The sequence below is a fragment of the Lissotriton vulgaris genome, chromosome 4_1 (assembly GCF_964263255.1).
Source record: "Lissotriton vulgaris chromosome 4_1, aLisVul1.2, whole genome shotgun sequence".
In the NCBI taxonomy this organism is placed as follows: Eukaryota; Metazoa; Chordata; class Amphibia; order Caudata; family Salamandridae; genus Lissotriton; species Lissotriton vulgaris.
Window position 1 is genome coordinate 1,209,772,103 of NC_141691.1, and position 17,485 is coordinate 1,209,789,587.

At 45.8% G+C, this 17,485-nt stretch overlaps 1 protein-coding gene across 1 annotated transcript in view; it reads right to left on the reverse strand.

Moving 5' to 3' along the window:
- The window catches only part of NFX1 (nuclear transcription factor, X-box binding 1), an 892,403-nt gene that overhangs the window by 170,923 nt on the left and 703,995 nt on the right, over positions 1 to 17,485 (reverse strand). Inside the window, exon 18 of the mRNA XM_086965422.1 lies at positions 16,490 to 16,591. Coding sequence (XP_086821548.1) covers positions 16,490 to 16,591 — 102 coding nt within the window. The remainder of the gene's footprint in view (positions 1 to 16,489; positions 16,592 to 17,485) is intronic.

Below are 17,485 nucleotides of genomic sequence, written 5' to 3' on the forward strand. Positions count from 1 at the left end.
CCCAATGGTCCGTAGTAATTATCTTCCTATTTTGCAGAAAATGGGTAATTTTTCCTCCAATTTTTAATAAGTGAGATGAGGTGTGGACTGGCTGAATAAACAAGTTATTGTCTGCATCCGTTGTTTGTCCTTTGTCCTCTACCCCGAAAGGACGACTTTCCATACGAGGATTGTTGGCCTTGTTGCTGCTGACGTTGCTGGTACTGTGGCCTATTCTGGTTAGAAGAGTAAGAGGACCTGTATTGAAAACCTCCTTTGTAGGAAGATTGACCTCTTCCTCTGTTTCCCCAAAAGGACTGATTTTTATATTGAAGTGTGCCCAATGCTCTTGCAGTGTCTGTGTCCTTTTTTATATTTTGAAGAGCCTCGTAAATAATAGTTGGCCGTCATATGGCATATCCAAAACCTTTGGCTGCGCCTCAGGCCGGAATGAGGTTGCTTTTAGACATCCCTGGCGCCTCAAAACCGCTGCTCCAGCTAGTTGGCGGAATCCTGTCATCGCGACGTCAGTTGCACAGTCTATAATCTCCGATGCTGAGGTTTCAACCTCCAGTAGTATTTTCTTTACATCCTCTTTGGACGCATCAGGTAATTCAGACAGGTATGTCTGCCCACAATTGTCTATTATAACGCCCAAGAACACTAGGGCATTTGCTGCCTTGACGGTCATTGCCGACATTGAGGAAAACAGTTTCCCGATGTTGTCCAATTTTCTTCCGTCTTTATCAGGCGGAGCCGACAAATGGGATGACGGATTTCTGGAGTTCTTTTCGGCCGCCTGCGTCATCATCGAATCCGGTTTAGGATGACCTGTCAGACAGGCCATGCCGTATTTGGAGCTTTGTACTTTTTGTCCAATCGAGGGACCACTGGCGAAAAGGAGGCGGCATTCTGCATAAGCTGAACCCCCTGTGTCCAAAGATAATCAATAATAGGAATTGACCTCGTTGATTTTTTGAGAGGTTCCTTAAAATCGTACAGGAAACAGTCCTGCTCCTGAGAATCCATAGTAATTTGGAAGCGCTTAGCGGCCCTTTCCACCACATTATGGAAACCGCCGATGTCAACCGGTGGAGAATCCGAGGTTGCAGGCACTGGAGATGCTGGCGAAAGGATGACGTAATCCTCCCAGTCCTCATGGACAGATTGATTGTCCTTCAATTCACCTTTTTGCTGTCCCTCCTCTTCTTCTTCATCAGAAGATTGAAGACCTGGCAAATCCACCCGTTCCCTTTGAATAGTTAAGGGCGGGGGTCGCGGTCTTGGTGATGGAGCTGCCATGGAAGCTGGAAGAGTCGAGATTCTGGGAACCTCTGCTTGTAATCTTGGATGAGGTATCGCAGATCTGTAACTAGGGATGCTGGAAACAGACCATAGGTGTAGGTGGTGGACGAACTACCTCTTCCTCAACATCCTCCTCATCTGAGCTCTGGCAGTTAACATGCAGTTCTGAGGGGCTAGTTGCCAACTGGAACATATCCCCGTCGTCAGAATCCTCTTCTTGAAGGAGACATGCTGGTTGCAATAGTTGCACATGGCTAGGAGAAGTTAACTCAGGCGTCAGCGTCTTTCTCGTGATCTTTAGACTCACCGAAGCTGTTTGGAAGCCAGAATCACTCACCGTCAACGGGCCCGTCCACGGTGAGATCGTCGACAGAGAAGTGTCGATAGTTGCCACAGCCGGTGAAGCTGTCGTCGACTGGTCCGTCGTCGACTGCATGGATGGTGCAGTCGACGGTGCCTTTGTCGACGGTGCCTTTGTCGACGGTGCCTTTGTCGACGGTGCCTTCATCGACGGTGCCTTCGTCGCCGGTGCCTTAGACGACGAGGCTGTCGTTGACGGGGCCTTCGTCGTAGGTGCCTTAGACGACGAGGCTGTCGTTGACGGGGCATTCGTCGACGGTGTCGATGTCGACGGTGATGATCTAGTCGTCGACGCTAACGTCGGCGAGGCAGTCGTCAACGGGATCTTGGGCATCACGATGATCTCTTGATCACTATCGTAGACTATAAAGCGTTACCCGTCGATGATGATAATGACGACTATGCCGTCGTCGTCGAGACGGTCGACGTAGACACATAAGCAGGAGACACTGCTTTCTTCGTCGACGGTGCAGGCTTCTTGAAGGTGTGAGCCTCTTTCTCAGAAGCTGTTTTTGACATAGCCTCTGAAGACTTTTTTGACGTCTTCTTTTGAGGAGTGTCCAAGGGGCTAGGGGAAGCTACCCTTGGCCTTTTCAGAGATAATTTTGAGGAGATTGAAGAACATTCACTTTCCTCAGAGGAATCCAAGTTATCTCTATCTTTAAGCCTTTGGAGCCAGATTAAAAGGTGTCCTTCTTGATCTTTGAGGGTCTTAGTTGAAAAGGTTCAACATACCTTGCAGTCCTTAGCAGAATGATCTGAGTATAGGCAGTACAGGCAGTTCTCATTTTGGTCATCAATGTGTAGTCTTTTCTTCCCACAAGAGCCACAGGCTCTAAAGAGACCCTTCTTTGGAGTGTCAGCCATAGTGTATAGCTTTCACTTGAGGAAAAACAGGAAAATATTCCAAAATGCTGAAGAAAAAGCTGTGAAGAAACAAACCTGAGCAGAACTCAGGGGAGACTCCCTTAGCACAACGTGCGGTAGAAAATCTGAGGGACTGAGGCTCCTGCCAGGAGGGTTCTAGAGGGAGGTCGCAGCTGATTGGCTCTGCTCTAGAGTTTGGTCCTTATTACAAAAGGACATGGATATGTTACTAATGTGAGGCTTTTAGGTCTACTATTCTCTATATGTCTATAGGACATTACTTTATTTATGTACCGGGGACTCCCATCTCGACGGCGGGGAATGATTCAGGCATGTGAATCTATGAAAGACACCCATAATACTGGATAAATCCGTTGTTATCAAGGACAGGGGATGCATCTAGACAGTGTCTGCATACCAATTGCATTGTTTTACCATCCAGTCTCCTCATGACTGCTATGTATCTTCTCTATCAATCTGGAGATTTTCGCTCTCAAACTGAACCTTTAACCCAGATCAATGCACCTCTCCCACACACTGGGTAGGCTGACCGTAGACCTTGCCTCACCACCTCATCTGCAGCTTGTGACATTTATCTTCTGCCAGGTGAGTGCGCTGCTGCAAAATGTGCCTCTCTGCACCTAAAGAATCCCCAACCTCTGTTGGTTTGTTGTATTGTTCATACATTCCATGGCAATGGCTTACATTGGTGCATGACTACCCTATGTTCCCAAATTACTTCTGATCTACTCATCATTCAAGGGGAACAAAAGGTGCCTTTGTTCAGATACCCCTCCTAGTGCCTACTTGCCATATTTATCCCTCCCTGGGTAATGTAAAATAATCAACAGTGTTCTCTAGCAGTCCAACAGACTCATCATTAACAGCCCCTTCCAACTCTGAACCATCAAGCCCACATTACAAATAAACTTATTTATTTAGCCATATTACTTCCCAACTCAGCCTGTGGTGGGGAGCGTCAGGCAGGGATAGATTGAAAGGTACATCCTTCCAACAATAGTCCCATAGTAGTGAAGGAAGACAGTGCCCAAAATAGTTTTTTATACTCATTGTTCAGGCTTAAATGTCAGGCTGTTTTGCAGCTCAGCCCGTCTCTTTGAGCAGGGTCGCTTTCTGTTCCCTTTGTGATTACATTCCCTGGCATTTTGTCACTTCCTGACTACAACACTAGGTCAGAGGTCATGGGGCAGTCATCAGGAGTCACTTAATGAGGATGTCTGGGTGAACAAATTACTTAGCTTCAGTAACTCCTTTAATTTGCAGATTTCTCACCTTTCTCACCTGGTGAATAGTACTAGGCGCCAAACTGGATCTGGACAGTTTCATAGCAATTCCCTTGTGCAGCGAGAGGAGTAATTGTGCAGTTATGCGTTGGGTCATGCACCACTCTAATATGACGTCTGGGGTCACTATACCTGTGTCACCTTCACATGCTGTCAGTTTCTTCCTGATCCCCACCAGCGCCAACAGATAAGGAGTCACTGAAATCAGAATATGACAGTGTACAGATTATCAGATAGGCATCTTATTAATGGACTATAGAAAGCCATTCTACAGATGGAGGAGGGTGGAGAAGGGTCAGTGAGGAATCTGTGGTTAGATAGAGTCTCTATCAGAAAGAGTTGTACCGAAGGTAAGTAACTTGCTCCCCTTATATAGACTTCTAAATGCAGATTCCTCGCCTTGTGAATAGATATCTAAGCAGTACACCTCCCCTGGTGGTGGATCTATGGAATGCCTCAGAGCGGGAAATCCTGCAAGACAATTCAGGGAAAGTACACATCCCGCCGGACCTGGCTGTCAAGGCTTGTAGTTCTTCGTAATTGTGTGAAGGAATGCCCATGCTGCAGCCTGGCAAATGTCCACAACGGTCACACTGTATGTCACTTCAGTGGTAGCAGCCTTTGCTGTGGTGGAGAGAGCTTGGAAGGCTTCCAGGGCATGTTTCTTGGCCAGGCCACTGCAGATTTTCATGCACGATACAATCCATAGCAAGATGGTATGCTTTTGTACTGCTTTACCTTGCTTAACCCCAGAGAAAGCGTAATAAAGTTGCTCCTCATGTCAGTAGTCCTTGGTGAGGTCTACATATAAGGGTCAAGGTGGAGGAGTAATTCTTCCTTGGACGGATGAGGTGGTGCATAGTAAGCCAGGAAAGTGATCGATAGCCCTATGTGGAAAGGCCTGACTACCTTGGGCAGGAATGCTGCTGATGTTTAGAGGACTAATTTATCTGGGAAGAAAGATGTGTACGGTGAAGCCAAGGACAATGTCTGGAGTTCACTCACTCGCCTTTCAAATTTTATGGCGATGAGGAATGCATTCATGATGTTAAGTAGGCTAAGAGAACAAGTGTGCATCGGTTAGAAGGGAATGCACATTCGATGAGTACCAAAATAAAGTGCCACTGCCTTATCACAAATTGTGTTGGTGTAAACATGTAGATCAGTACCTGAAAAAAAACGCATCATAACTAGTGATATGAAGAGGGATGACTGATCAGGCAAACGTAAAAAGGTCAAAAGGTAAACTTTAACTGTTGGCATAGCAGGCCTTGCTGTGCTAGGAAAAAGCAAAACTAGAGAATGACTAATAAGTGTGCATTCAGGGGTTGAATGGTCCGAGAAAAACATCAGACAACAAACTTCTCCAAGTGTCCATCGTAAACAGACTTGTTAGGAGGTCACTGGGGATGGAGTTGGAACTGCTTCCCTTGAAAAAGGCTGCCTGGAACACTACACCATAGCAGCTCTTCTGAAGTGTCTCTGGAGATTCTGACCACCTCTTAAAGATCTCTGTTGTTTTGAAACCACTTATTGCGTATGTAGGTAAGTGGATATCTGACTATGGTTACCCCCAAACTTTTTGCCTGGTGTTTAGCTGGTTTTTGACATAGTTAGCCTGGGATCCTGCTATTCAGGGCCCCAAGCTAATTGCTCTCTCCTTAAAATGGACTCCATGTACCTTAGGTGCATACACAATTGAAACTGGTTCACCTTATAGGCCCCTGTAACAGTGTACTCCAGGTACCCAGGGCATAGGTGTATCCAAGGCCTACCAGGGGCTGCAGCATGTATTGTGCCACCCCTGGCCTGGCCTCCATATTTGACACAACTGGCTGATCACTCAGCTGGGGTAAGTTGGTGTAATCACCTCTTACTTAGGTATAGTATCTCTATATCTAACTCTAACTGGACACATGTTAACCTATAAGCCACTCCTATGGAAGGTCTCAGCAATCCTGGGGGCAGAGTGCTTGGTTTCATGCGAGATGGTGCTCTAGCATGAGCTGAGCCTGTCTGCAGCTGTCGGGAACAACTCCCTTAGCTGTTCCAGGATATTGCCATACCATATAATCTTAAATGCATTATAATCCGCGTGGTTATGTGCTAACTTTGGTTTGGCTTTATCAAAACATGTTGAGTGAGGTGTCATACGATTTGGAATACTATCCCATCGACAGTCCTGTCGACGGGGATAGCATTCTACTCTTCTAGAGAGACACGGCATGTACATAACCTGAACTCCGGTTAAAGTTAAACTCGAGCCTCAGCATCACAAAATGGGTGCTGCCACCACAGACACAAGTCTGACCTCCTGCTGTTGAGAGTCCTTCCAGCGAGGGAGGCTTGGACAAAGGGTTTCCTGCCTTGGGGGGTGCGAGCACCACCCCAGACAGGATTTTGTGTATTGGGTAGGACAGGGCTGAATAGATTGAGACATGGCTGGGGCACACAAGGTGTCCCTGTGCATAAGCCAGTCCAAACCGGTGCTGGGGTTTTCCAGCCCCAGTCCTGGCGCGGAGCTGGACAAAGGAAAGGGGGTGTAACCACTCCCCTTCCTGGTCCCACCCAGAGGAGGGACCTAGCAGGTGATCCACCCCTCAGATTGGGAATAAGAGTGGGAGCAGTGCCATAGCACCTCAGATCATCCTGAAATCAACTTCAAACAAAGAAGAAGACTGGACTTTGACATTCTACTGCACAGAAGACTGAAGAGTATCTCCCTTGTGGCCTAGGAGTGGCCACCCTGTGAACACAGGCACCATCCAGCAACTCGACGTCTGCTTTGCCGCCGCCTCCTGCCGGAGCCTGAGCCCTAAGTCCGACGAGACCCAGACTCCCAGACATCTCAGAGCCCGATCCACAGTCCCTGCAAAGAAGAGACCCGTGGAAGCACCGAGAGACGTGGGACCGGACATCTCGAAAGACCCCCGAGAAGCTGACTGCGCAGCACCCAAGGTACCCTCAACGCTGAGCTCTGGGGTTTGAGAAGCCCCACCACCGAGCAGCATTTGCACCAAAGATCAGCCCCCCAGCATCTCCACGATCTGCGTGGGGCCCTTTTGCACTTTGCCACTCGACGCGCCATCCTGGCCACTTGCCACGTGGCTAGCGGCCATCTTGGCGACAAAACCTACGATCCAAAACACTGCGGGTCTGGTTGCTCCAGACTTGCCCTCGCTCCCCTGAAAAGGAGAACCCGCTCTGACCTTGCTGGTCCGCGTGATAAGCTTTCTTCACTTCCTGCGTGGCTCGCATGAGCCATGGCCTGTTTGCTCTAATCAAGTTGCCGACACCGCCATCAGCTAGAGCCTTTGTGGGACAGCTCGTGATCGACTCCTGGACGTCCTCGACCTCTCCGTGTCCACGTGGCTGCGGAGACAAGCTACACCTCATCGCCTGTTTGCACCCGACATCGCCTGGTTCCACGGTAGTCACTGGCTAGTGACTTTGAACATTGTCCCCTCTGCTTTCAGGTCTTTACCACTTCAGATCCACCCTTGGATCCACCGGAACTCTCCTCGACGACCCGCCTGCAGCATCTTCATCTTCAGGCACCATCGACCTGCGTGACGAAACCCGACACTACTTTGCACCTGTGCACCCGCTTCCTGTGGGTGAGGTAACTCAGCAACGCCGGTGTTCCTACACTGGTACACACCTCTAGTGTCTAGGTCTTAAGTTTTGTCCTTCTAGGTCACTCGGAAGGTTCCTTAAACAGTAACTTTATAACTTTTACGCACCATTGATATTGCATTGGTGCATGCGTGTGCTTTAAGCGCTGCACCCGAGTCCTGTGGGCCTTTCCCGACTTCTTCACTGTTAGTCCCGAACAGCTCCAGCGATTCCCAAGGCCCTAGGCCTACTTCCTTTCAGCTAGGTGGTCCTTATACCACTATTTTAGTATATGGTTTAGGTGGCCCCTAGGGCTCATCCATATTGTGCAGCTTTTGTATATTTAAACTGTGTTTTGTTTTATCGCATTTGCTTCTGTGCTCATAAAGAGTATAGGGATATTTGTAGTAAATAAATATATATACATTTTCAATATATATCTGTGTGGTGTCCTTTCATTTGGTATTCAAGGGGATTGTGTATGGTAAAACAGCTTGGTTCACATGCCTTTACGGAGTTTAGCCTAAGACTGCTTTGTCCACGCTACCTCTAGGATAGCTGGTCTATAAGGTTGACTTACAACCAATCATCATAAGGGTTGCTTGGCATGGTACAAGGTGATCACTAGAACTAGTGAGCATCATATACCAGGTCAACTTCTCACAGCGTAGGCACCACTGAAGGACCCTCATATGCCAGCGTGCATGGTCGGCCAACAGTATTCAGGAAGCAAACAGACTGAGCAGGCGCAAGACCTTCATGACTGGAACAGCGCTCCATTCTGAACAAACATTTGCAATGCAATAGGTCTTGCATTATTAAAGTTTGAGCTATTGGCATTGATAAATAATGCAACACCAATAGCTCAAACTTTAATAATGCGAGACCTATTGGATTGCTATGCTCTGCCCTTTCTTTTTGCATGGCCAGATCTTCTCCCTACATTAGAGCAAATTTTAGAAGAGCGCCTGTCCATTCCATTATACGACGTGCGAGTGTTACTCTTCAAAGTTGCTATTGAGCGTTTTCTGACACCTGAAAAAAGAGGGGTTTGTTACTCTCAATATTTTCTTGTGCCAAAGGAGGATGGTGATCTCTGACCTATTTTGACCTTTTTGCGAATTCAAAATGCTCATGCTGGCCTACATTCTGTCTGCTCAGGTCTCGGGGACTGAATGGTGTCCTTAGACCTCCAGGACATATATTTTCATATACCCATCCTGCAGTCTCGCAGACGTTACCTGCAATTAAGGGTAGACCAAGACCATTTTCAGTTTGCTGCGCTTCCCTTTGGCCTCACCAGCGCCCTTCCAAGTGCTCACAAAGGCAACGGTAGTGGTTGCTGCCCACTTTTCGGAGGGCAGGTACACCACTTTTCCTCTACCTTGACGACTGGCTGCTAAAGGCAAGCTCGCCACATACAGTCGTAGAACATCGCCAGATGATAGTAAACCTCCTGACATTGTATAGGTTCATGAGCAATGAGCCGAAGTCCCACCCGACTCCTTTACATAGGCTTATTGTTCTCTGGTGTAAGGGCAGAAATTGCTGAGTATGTTCAGTTTCCTTTAGCATCTCTGTATTAAGACAACAGATGACTTGATGTTGACCTTATGAAAGCTATTTAAGCAGCAGGCCTTAGCGGTCAGTTTAGTTCTTTTTTTCTGCCGGTGTAAGGTGATCTCTAAACATTTCAAATTCATTGAGGGCCTTCTCAGATCTTTGACTCTTCCTTCCACCTACATTTTGTAGAAATGGGAATTCCTAGTGGTTTCTTTTATTTGTTTCAAGGTGTTTTTCTTACCTCGTTTTCTCGTTTTTTTTGCATGTTAATTTCTTATTTAGTGCAGATGTTATTTTTAATAATGGCTGAAGGTTTAGTTGTGTTTAATATCCACTCCATACTTCAAGGTTACGGACAGTAACGCATGGTCAACAATTAGCCCAATGAAGATGGGGATTTTCATTGGACATGACGAATATATCCAGTGTCGGAAAACTGACCACGAGGTTAAGGAAGTATCAGCCCTTCACAGCCAAAACAAATACAGGATTATCTTGCAGAGAAAGCGAGGTACCCTAAACTCCTAAACTAGAGATCGAGTCCACCTAATGGCTCGAAAAACGTCCCGGCAGTGATGCATGTGAACACTCCTCCAAGAAAAGGAGAGTTTGTTTTTCTACAGTAAAATACACCTCCTTGAAACTAAGACATACTCACAATGGGAGATCAATGCCAGAGAATAATCAGAGTCCGTCTCTCTAGCTTTCTCTTATGATGGGGCTTCTTCTGCAATGATGGTGTGGGTTTGCTGCACAGTTTCTTCTTTTTTCAGTGTTAAAGTCTGTGGTTCTAAATCTAGATTTCATCTGCAACAGATGTTCAGTGATGGATTTTAATGCTTATAATGCACTGCAAGCCTGGATTCTGATGAGCATGTTGGCGGATACCCAGAATCAAATCACTCCCATAGCAGATTTGTTTTTCAAGCATCCTGTTCCACGTCGCTGGTCAGGTGAAGACACTGCTGTAGAATACTTCCAAAGTGATCATGTGCACCAGAGTTTTAAACCCATGATAGGCTTGAAACATTTTGAAAGTCTTTGGCTTTATATGGAAGAGTAATTCTACTCTTACGAGTCTCTGATAGTATCACTGTATGTTAGGCGCTGAGCTCTGCTCTGCTAATGAATTCAGCAACAGCCTGTGCAATTAGACGTTCTGGAACAAGGTGAGAAGACTTGCTTGAGTTCTCCGCAGGGCGCATGGGCCCAAGCAGAATCCTTCAGGATATACATTCATTGACTTCAGAGCCTCATTGCACATAATCCCTTGGGTGAAAATCAGAAACCTCTTCTAAGTGATATTGTCCAGATCTCAGCCTGCAGCAAACTTCAGATAGTGACTAATGCTCCTTCAATGCTAGACGAGGAGCGCATTTGCGCAGCGGCTTTGCCAGATTACTCAGCTGCTTTTGAATTGGTTGGCCAGGTGGAACTGCTGTCCTTTTAAAACTGCTGCATGGAGAGAAGGATATATGGTTAAGTACTAAGACTGAAGATAATTTGTCCAGAAGGACTTCTCCGGCTGCCCATTGTGCACCCCCTCACATTCTCTGAGGCATGTGAAGTGCCTTAATGGTCCCTGGTGTGTCCTGTGATATCAGTTCTACTTGAAGCAGTTGAGATATATATATATATATATATATATATATATATATATATATATATATATATATATATATATTTGTGACCAGCATGTGTAACTACAACTGTCCCCTGCTCAGGAAATCGCCACTTGAGAAAATCTCTTTCCTGCATAGTGTTGGAACGTGTTATTATGTTAAAACAATTTATATAGCGCTACTAACACCTGAAGGTTTCTTGGCGCTTGTGCTGAGGGAGCAGAGAAAGTGAGGGATATGTACTAGAGTTGAGCCCAATTAAAGCAGAGGTCTCAACATCCTCATGCTTGTTTCTGCTCTGCACAGTCTAACAACTTCAGTAAGTATGTGGGTTGTATGTATGTTAGTGCCTAGTTCCAATTGATTCCCAAATACATAGCATGGCACTTATTGTGAAACGGATTCACATTGACCGTGATCACCTGGTGTTATTTCTGAAATAAAGCTGTAGTTACAAGCTTTTCATTTCAAGTGGGGTGCAGGCCTTAGTGCTTTCACATTTTGACGGATGTCTGGTGTTCTAAAAATGCGCCTGGGTTGTAGATTAGTGAAGTTCATCGCCACGAGGTGAAAGCTATTGGTGTGATATATTTTAAAAATGGAGTACATGTCAGTAAGTAGTGTATTCCTGATCCTTGCTTTACCAAAGGAATGATGGCATTGTGCTTCACCGTTTATGCAGAGCAGTTTCGGGGTGATGGTCACATATAAATGTCCTTTATTTAGTCCTGCTTTGCTATTGTGCCCGTTGTCTAATAAAGCCTCACTCTGTGCGTCTACCACTGTTTTGATGACTGGAGCCCGAATTACCATTCTGGGCAGCATGGACGCAGAACTGGCTGGTGTTCTGTCCGATCTGCAACACCCCTGTGGTCGTTTCCTCATACTCATCATGATCAGTGCTCCGTCACTTGTGTCCCATTGAACATCACCTCCCCTGCTCCAGCCTGCCGCGTTTTGCCACTTTCTCGCATGGTCCTCGGCCATTGTTCTCTCCCATGCAACCTGCCTCTGTCCTATTGGTTAACGCTATCTTCACTGGCCGGATCTCCATTAATAACCCCTTTGAGATGCAGTCATATGCCAAAACGGAGACACTGTTAGGCTCTTGCACTGAACCCATACACTGTTCTGTATATTGCAGTGGTGTACAAGCAGAGAGATATCCACACAGCCTTTATACTACACGTTTAGTTTGTTCTTGTATTTTACACTTGTAGCCATTACAGAGGCATTCACAGGGCGCTTGTGATGTGCCCCTATAATGACCGGTACATTGCAACTATAGCCCTGGACTGACATATTTACCTGCACCATGCACTGACCTCCCAGTACAGGGCAATATACTCAGCTGTTGCAGTGTACCACTGTAGAGCTATACCGGTACTCGGATATTTGGAGGGTTTTCACAGCTCGACTGTCCTGCACTATGTACCACTAACCCACTATTGAGGCTTTCACAGACCCCTCACGATGCCATCTCGTTGACCTTCCCCATGAACTGATGTCCCAATATTTGGCCCTTTTAAAAGCGCTCATTCTCTACATCTGCCCCAGCACTGGGACATCACAGTCCAGAAATGCACCTCCATTCTAACACGCTCTCGCCCCGGTACTACAGACACGGACAGGTATTGGCCCTCACCTGCAGTCAGTATCTCCGCACTGAGCCATCCTGAGCCCTGTCGCCTCGCGCCTCTATTCTGCCCCACCCCATCCATGCATGGGTACCGGAGCCTGAGGCGCTGGCATGGCTCGAACCTCCCCCTGCACTGATATACGGGGACATGAACTGGCTACTGCTGACTTTTACCTGCACGGAGGCCCTGGAAAGGAGGTTGCAGAGTAAGGAAGCTTGTAAAAGCTCCATGAGCTGAACACATATTGCTGAGAACTGTTCCCCGTGCAGGTTACATGTGCAATCCGAATGGGTGATAGCTCGTAAGCTGAGGTGGGGTGGGCGAAGATCCTGTGTGGAAAGCGCAAGAAGTTTGCCCATTTTATGCTGCGCTCAGAGAGATTAATTGGATCTACGGGCAGGAAAAACACTAACATATGCCATTGCTTTTTAAAACACTGCGAGAGGCTAGGTGGGCTCTGTGTTTTCATGCGCTTAGCACAGGGGTACATTGCCAGCCCCTCTGTGCGTGTCTGAGCAGCTCCCCGAGCCTGTGTCAAGTGTTTGCCCGAAGTGACCTTGCGGCACGCACGTGCCTCGTTCGAGTGCCCTACTGGGAGCAGTTCTTTTGAATAGCACTGGGAGGGGGCGACCATTGTAATTCTCAATCTTACAAGCATTAAGTTCATAAAAAATGGCAGCCTGCTTTTGATGTTTGTTGTTCCAGGTCTTCCTCGGGGCCTGGAAATGGTGATGCTCACGCCACAGTGCTGCAGAAGGTAACAGGTGTAAGAATAAAGCGGTGTGTGAGTACTGACCTACCGCTGGTGCTTCTAATGCTCGGTGTGTTTAAACGTGGGTACCAGGATATACGCAAAAATATTAGCCAATCGCTTGGCCCCAGTGGTCCCACTTGTAGTGTGCCTGGGAGCAATCTAACTATAAATTTATGAACCATATTCGGCACAATTCAAAGATTGGATCCTGGTGTTAAAGCCGCAGCCATCTTTTTCGACGCTGAGAAGGCCTTTGACTCTGTAGAGTTGGCTACCATGAAGGGAGTGTTGAGGCGAATTGGGGTGGGAGAAATTGGTTATGACACTTTACACCCAGCCTATGGCTAGCGTGAGACAGGGAAGGGAGGTCACAGCTCCTATAGCCATATCTAAAGGGACTCGCCCGGGATGCCCTTTGTCCCCACTACTTTATGCTTTAGTAGCTGAGCCATTAGCTTGCGCTCTGCAGGAATACCACAAAAGAGGGTTACGGTTCCCGGGTTATCAATAATAATTTCAGCATACACTGATGACACCTTGCTGTACGTCTGAGATCGAGAGACCAATCGTAACCCAGTCTTATCTGAGCTGGTAAAATTTTGTAGTGTGTCCGGACTTAAGATTAACTGGACGAAGTCCATAATTTTGCCATTTACCCCAGTGACAACCCCTGTTCGGATATACTTGCCTATGCAATGGATTTCAGATCCGATCCGACATGCAGGAGCCTGGTACATTTCCTGCGCTTTCCTGTATTATAAAAGTGAGCTCCCCAGCAAAACTCATTACAGTGCTATACTCTCTAGCTCAGGAGCATAGGAAAACACAGCTGCATAAGGCTAGACAAGAACGGCAAAGAGACCTTGACATAATTGATAAGTGCTGGATATACTGCTGTGAGGCAACGAAGCGCATATCCCTGAATGGCAGGCACCACCTGATACACTTCAAATATATCCATAGGGTTTACTACACCCCCGTAGATTGTTTCGCTATGGGTTGCGGGAAACGGCGAAGTGCGACAGATGTGTGGAGCGAGAAGCTGGGTCCCTCCATGTGGCGTGGCTCTGCCCCAATATTTTGTCGTTTTGGGAGAAAGTATTCTTGGTACTGAGCGAGGTCACCGGACAGAAATTGGTGCCCAACCCCTTTGTAATGCTGTTAGGGTACCACAAGGAGATAACTCCCAGCTGCAGGAAACTGGTGGCAATGGGATTGTTACCAGCCAAGCGTAGGGTAACCATGCGCTGGGCAAAAGGGCCCATACCACTCATCACAGAATGGAATGCAGATATGTTATAGTGCAACACGCAATCTGATGCAAACAATGAGCTGCTCCCTCCACAATGACACCCAAAGAGCTTTTGGGGATTAGACCACCAATATTTGATGGGGAAGAAACAGGCGAGCCAGAAGGTGGAGACGTATGAACTGGCTGCTTCGGGGGAGGTATATTACTGCTATGACTGAAACTGTTCGTAATGCAACGAGTGTTAATTGGCATGCTTTGAATACCTTGTCCCCTGTGATTCTCACTAGTCTGCTTAAGGAACTATTTACCTATGGAAAATAAAGCATGCACAGTAATTGTTATGCCGATGCAAAAGATGTAGCAACACGTCCAAATATGGGAAAAGGGTTTGTCTCGCCCTGTTGGTTTTGAAGCACGGGGGCCCGAAAAAATATCGCAGGCTTTGGGGCAAGTGGATGGGTTTTATGGCTTAAATTTGGGTCGCCCGCCGACTGTCTGTAGCTTCTAAGATTTCATGGGGTTGTGTGAAGCAAGATTAATCTTGTAGCTGTTCGGGAATTGTCGTTCCTACTATATTGAGCTGAACTGCTCGTTTTTTTATTTTTTGTGTTCATAAAATTGTTTATTAAAAAAAAAAAAAAGTATTTCCAGAGCCAGCTTCCTACATCCATCTAAGGGCAAATCCAGTAATGTAGCCTGGACATCAGACGACAATCCTGAACCACACAACCACGCATGCCTCCTAGTAGCCACAGATGATCCCATTGCCCTGGCTACCGAATCGGCAGTGTCCTGACCAGATTGTATTACTTCGCGGGCAGCAGCTTAGGTATCAGACATCTCCTCTGAGAAATGTCCTGTACCTCCTTGGGCAATTTTGGTACAACCTCCCTGGCTGAGTCCATGCGGGCGAAAGGCATGTGGCATTTGTGGACTTAAGGGCCATACTCGCCGACGAGAACACCACCTATGCTAACTGAATATCCATAATTATCATATATATGGCTGATGCTTAGAGGATGGAACACCTAATTTGTTTCAGAGTGGGCCTAAGCTGGGTCTTAAGCTTACTGGCTGCTTTTCCTTATAGATGGAGCCTTTGTGAGCTGAGAAGTATTCCTTCTCTTACAGAGGACCTTTGTTGACTATTTGCATTATAACACTCTGGTGATTATTATAATACAACAATGCAAAATAAGGCAGTCCTTACTACAATTCTCCAGTCAGGTATCTCCATTTCAGAGACTCTATTAAGCTTTCTCTCTATCCATGCAAACTGAAAAGAGAGGTGGAGATTTTGTCACTTTCTACTGGCTCTAATCATTCTATTGGATCTTCCAATGATAATTTAAGATGCCATTCTCATACCCCTTTCTGGTGTTATGTGTTACCTATTTGCTTTAGACTGTCACCAGCCTTTAGGGTGGTGGTAGTACTCAGATTAGTTGTAGTACTTTCATCTCTTAAGCACGTAAGAATGTTTCTGCACAGGAATCAAGCTCCAATATATTCAACTTTAAATGACTGGACAGCAGGTGGTCGATTTGATGTTAGCCCCTATGAACAAAACATGTTTCATCTACATCCAGTGGACGACAAGGCTAGAGACTGGGGCTAAAATCCAGCGATTGAAGTCATATGACACATACTGTGAATACTTGCCTTCCTGCCTCCCTCCCCCAACTCTCTTTGATTTTGGTCATCTATCCAACAGACAGGGATTTCATGTGTTGATAGTTAAGGGTTCAGAAGTACATACATAGCCCTTAGTAGTCAGTTCACAGAGCGTTTCCCAGGTTCATATTCTGGAATAGACAAACCGAGAATCCACTATAAAGATTCCATTTGGCGCCTCAGTGGCTAACTTCAATGGTCATACGCCAGCACAAGTTATTTATGCAGCTAAAATAGGAAAACACAAACTTCATTACAATGGAAGTCAAACAAGGGACTTAGTAAAAATGTCATACCTTTCTCACATTTTACCTTCTGGGTGAAACTTCTTGAAAAAGTCTGGGATATTTTGTTGTGCATATTTTCTATACACCTGCTAAAAAGCAACCTCTGTGAAATGTAGCACTTCCCTCTAGTGAGAACAGACAACTATCTCAAGGCACTTAAGAGCCTACAATGTTCACCATGGTAGTATGAGGGATACAAATTCTTGTCCACTGCTTGCAATTCACAGCACAATCACTGATCTTTTTCCTATTTTGGGATGAGTTTACCTGGTTTGCTTCATTTCCTTTTTGGTGATCAGTCTACCAATTTCAACTGTATCACCAAGTTGCATGTCTGTTAACTTAGTGGCCATGGATATAGCAGCTATTCTGTAACGAAAAAAAACCCGAAATTTTAAACAGAGCTAAAAATTAAAGTTGATGATTATACATGCTCTGCATCTAAACTAAAGACCCAATTTAAGGAATTATTACTTATCCAAATATTGCACTGTGGGGAAAAGGGCCAAATCATGGAAAAAACAAAGTACCCAAAGTAAAGTAATGAAATACTAATCAACAATAGACAAACAAATATATCACATCAGAATAAGTGTTAAAAAAGTGGATCCTGCATCTAGCACATCTGTATTAAGATACACATCCAAGAGGCTGGAAGGTCCTTATCATAAGTGGTTTGTTAACCTGACAGTATCATAAATCTGCAGAACAAACTGAAGCATTACCTATGTTGCTTCCCTTCAAGCATTCCTACATTTGCACAGCGATCTCTGTAACAAATGAATATGCCCAGACCTTGAGCTTAGTGAGGAACAGTGCGACAATAACGCTACCTTTCCTAATATTTTCTCAGAGCTTTCATGCCACTAAAACCACTTGATAATCTTAGGGGTACTCTAGCAAAACTCAGATCGAAAAGACAGCACAGTAGAGGACAGGGTTTACCCTAAATTGACTACTGTACCACAAGGAAAAAATTCAGAATTCCTGGACCTTTCAGAAAGATGATTGATCTAATTCAAATGAATATGTTGCACACTGTCACTACTTCCATGATAAACTGATCAAATTAATTGGTTCCTAAAGTATAGGTCAATGGAGAAAGCTCAAATTCATTGTGTTACAGTTACGGAATTGTCTCCATGAAGAGCAAGAGCGGATTTTTTCATAACAATATAGTCAAACAGTAATTTTGGCATTACATTACTGTTTCTTTAAACTAAACATTAAACACTTGGTTTCGCCACTAGAAAAGAGTCCGGT